Source organism: Orycteropus afer, unplaced genomic scaffold (genome assembly GCF_000298275.1).
Source record: "Orycteropus afer afer isolate SDZICR_OR568_19922 unplaced genomic scaffold, OryAfe1.0 scaffold00038, whole genome shotgun sequence".
Classification (NCBI taxonomy): domain Eukaryota; kingdom Metazoa; phylum Chordata; class Mammalia; order Tubulidentata; family Orycteropodidae; genus Orycteropus; species Orycteropus afer.
Window position 1 is genome coordinate 1,432,032 of NW_006921625.1, and position 4,006 is coordinate 1,436,037.

The 4,006-nt window shown below is 46.4% G+C and overlaps 1 protein-coding gene across 1 annotated transcript in view; it reads left to right on the forward strand.

The window, feature by feature from the left end:
- BNIP3 (BCL2 interacting protein 3) overlaps positions 1–3,382 on the forward strand; it is a 22,627-nt gene extending 19,245 nt beyond the window's left edge. Inside the window, exons 4-6 of the mRNA XM_042780402.1 lie at positions 1,607–1,713; positions 1,788–1,937; positions 3,337–3,382. Of these exons, the coding sequence (XP_042636336.1) occupies positions 1,607–1,713; positions 1,788–1,937; positions 3,337–3,382 (303 nt within the window). The remainder of the gene's footprint in view (positions 1–1,606; positions 1,714–1,787; positions 1,938–3,336) is intronic.
- Positions 3,383–4,006: the final 624 nt, after the last annotated feature.

Here is a 4,006-nt window from a genome sequence, read left to right on the forward strand (position 1 = left end):
TCCTCATTCTGTGTCCTCTTCAGAACCCAGCTTCAATTTCTGGCAGTTCCCTGTTGATGTACTGCTTGAAACTGTTTTTGAATTATCAGCAAAATTTTATTTGTATGTAATATTAATGATGTTTGATAATTTTCACATTCTGTTGGATAACTTTTTGGAATTGCATAGATAGGGATCTCTTCCAGTCAGCTTGGCCAGGTAGCCGTCTTCCAGGTCTCTTGGCGTAGATGAGCGAGCGCTTCCAGTATTACATCCGTTTGTTGAAACATCTCAATGAGCATTCCATCAATTCCTGGTTGCAATTTGGACTTCTTTCAGTATCATTGGTTCTTGATTATATGTTACCTTCTGGGATGGTTGAATGTCGACAGTTAGTTCTTTTTGGTGCAGTGACTGTGTATTCCTTCCATCTTCTTTGGATGCTTTGTGAGTCATTCAATATTTTGCCCATAGAATCCTTCAACCTGGCAACTCAACTTTGTGTGTTTGATCAACTTCAGACTGCAGAAGTTGGTAAAATCTTTAATTTCTTCATCTTTGGCAATAGTGATTGGTGTGTAAATTTGAATAATAATCATAACTGGTCCTCTTTGTAGGCATATGGATATTATTTTGCCCACTGACAATGTTGTACTTCAGGATAGATCTTGAAATGTCCTTTTTGACAACGAATGATAATCCATTCCTCTTCAGTTTGTCATTCCCAGCATAGTAACCACAATTGTCTGATTCAAAATGGCTGGTATGGTCCATTTCAGCTCACTAATGCCAAGGAGAGTTGGGTCCGCTCGACGGCACATAACAACAACAACAAATGCCTAGGATATCAATCTTCAAGTTGTTTTTGACAACTTCCAATTTCCCTTGATTTCATATTTTGTACTTTCCACCTACTAGCTACTCATGGATGTTTGCAGCTGTTTTTTCTCATTTTGAGTTGTGCGCCATCAGATGTGTGTCACTAAGGTCCACTCTGCTCTGAGGAGTTGTATTTTGAGTATCTCTAGTCTGAGGGGCTCACCTTCCAGCATTGTACCACAGTGTTCTTGTGCTGCTCTTGGTGAGGCTTTCACTGGCCAAATATTTCAGAAATCATTTGCCAGGTCTTTGTTCCTAGTCTCTTAGTCTGGAAGCTCTGTTGCATCCTGTCCACAATGAGTGACCTGTTGGTATTTGAAATACTGGTGGCAGAGCTTCTACCATCACAACAACATGCAGGCCACCATAGGACAAACTGCCACATCAGTGGTGCTTGGCTCCTTCTCTGTTTTGTGCCATGTATGTAGAGTGTTCTTGGTTTTATTCTGTTCTGGACGGTACTGCACGCCACCTCTTTGCCCCTCCCTGCTTCAGCCCATTTCCATGGGACCCCTGGTCTTAACCACTGGAGGTGAGGCCCTCACATAGGTGATCTATGTAGAATGAGATCAGTGTTCTGGGAGCTGGGTGCACTCGAGGGGTTACTGCAGCCCCTGCTCCTGCCATAGCTGCCTTGCAGCTTGAGGGGGGCGGAGTCTGGGCAGAGTTCAGCAGCAGTGTTGTCTGGTGTTTGGTGGAAAGTGCAGCTGCTGTGGGTTAATCTACTTTTTGCAATTACTCTCCTTAGTCCGAGGAAGATTATATGGAGAGAAGAAAGGAAGTTGAAAGCATCTTGAAGAAAAACTCTGACTGGATCTGGGATTGGTCAAGTCGGCCTGAAAATATCCCTCCCAAGTGAGTCTGTTGCTAATGTCATGGCTGTCCCTGCACCGTAGCCCTGGGACTGACCCCACTCTCTTCTGCCCCAGGGAGTTCCTCTTCAAGCACCCAAAGCGCACGGCCACCCTCAGCATGCAGAACACAAGTGTGATGAAGAAGGGGGGCATCTTCTCAGCAGAGTTCCTGAAGGTGTTCCTCCCGTCTCTGCTGCTCTCTCACCTGCTGGCCATCGGCCTGGGGTAAGTGGCACACATCAAAAGGGTCTCCCTGAGAGCACATCTGGGGTAATTTGACTCAACTCCAACACATGATGCCCCCATGTGTCAGGGTGAAACTGTGCTCACAGGGTTTACAGTGGCTGATGGTGGATTCCAACGTATGGCCCCCCAACGTGTGTTGTGCTCTCAGGATTTACAAGGATTAATGAGCAGATGCTGACACATGGCAGCTCCCCGTGTCAGGGAGGAACTGTGCTCACAGGGTTTACAGTGACTGGTGGTGGATTCTGACGCATGGCGCCCCTCCACATCAGGGAAGAACTGTGCTCACAGGGTTTACAGTGACTGGTGGTGGATTCTGACGCATGGCGCCCCTCCACATCAGGGAAGAACTGCACTCACAGGGTTTACAGTGACTGGTGGTGGATTCTGACGCATGGCATCCCCATGTGTTGGGGTAGAATTATGCTCACAGGGTTTACAGTGACTGATGGATCTGATGCATGGTACCCCCACGTGTCAGGGTGGAACTGCACTCACAGGGTTTACAGTGACTGGTGGTGGATCTGACGCATGGCGTCCCCACGTGTCAGGAGAAACTGCACTCACAGGGTTTACAGTGACTGATGGTGGATCTGACGCATGGCATCCCTCCACATCAGGGAAGAACTGTGCTCACAGGGTTTACAGTGACTGATGGTGGATCTGATGCATGGCACCCCTCCACATCAGGGAAGAACTGTGCTCACAGGGTTTACAGTGACTGATGGTGGATTCTGACGCATGGCGCACCCCCGTGTCAGGGAGAAACTGTGCTCACAGGGTTTACAGTGACTGATGGTGGATCTGACGCATGGCGTCCCCACGTGTTGGGGTAGAACTGGGCTTGCAGGGTTTACAGTGACTGCTGGATCTGACGCGTGGCACCCCCACGTGTCAGGGTGGAACTGCGTTCACAGGATTTACAGAGGCTGAGTTTTCAGAAGTTGTTTGCCTGGCCTTTCTTCCCAGGAGCCTTTGGGTGGATTTGAACCTCCAACTTTTCAATTAGCAGCTGAGCACGTTAACCATATGCACCACTCAGGGACCCAAACATAGGAGAAGGGGATGCATTCTCCATGTCAGTGACGCTCAGGTTGGCACCTACCTTGTATTTAATGTTCTCTGTCGTGAAACCTGCGCAAAGCTAGGTGTCTCTAAATTAGATCAGTGTAAGACCTACTAATGAAAAGTTAAAAGCTTTTTAAGAGTACAGATAGCTTGATTACATAATTTTGTAAAATAAGTGTTTTAAAAATTTGTCCATAAACTATTACGTCCTCTTCCGTAAGCTGTCACCACCGTTAGGTGCCATCTTAGCTCTGCGAGTACCCAAAAAATCACGAGACCACACTAACTGCCCACTGCTTTTTCTCTTAAGAATCTATATTGGAAGGCGCTTGACAACCTCAACCAGCACCTTTTGATGAAGACTGGAGTCAACTTGGTTTGTGATGTGGGGATCCTGAGTTCCCCACAGAGCCACCTGAAGTGACTGATCCTGGGTGGCTGCCTGACTGGGGTTGGTTTTTTCATAAACACCATGTTCCCAGTTTAGTGAAACAGAAGGATGGCTCCCAATTCACACTTAGCTATAATCATGCCTGCGGGATCCGTTAATGAGCATGGCAGACTGATGACACTGATTGCAATATTTGGTAGTAAATTTTCTTTGATATTCTAAGTATAAACAATGTTAATACATGAGTCATGATGTATGTAGTACTTTAACACAAATGATCTCTAACCGTAGCTCTGTTCTGACACTTTGTGTTTTGGAAGAATGAATAATGTCGGTATTAAAACTACTAGAGCAAGGGGCTTGTCCATAGTAACTCTCATGGCCTTAGGTTCGCCTGCCAGCGTAGAAACCATCTCGTATGGAATTTAGGTGGATGCAGGCTTTCTGCTGAGGAAAGTAGTTCATGTGCTGATTGTTAAGTAAGAACTAGAAAATCATGGTACAGAATCCCTGGACGCTTCACACACTGAGCTGCTTGTCTTAGGCAGTGTATAGACTTAAACCTCTGACATGAAGTTACTAACTTGGA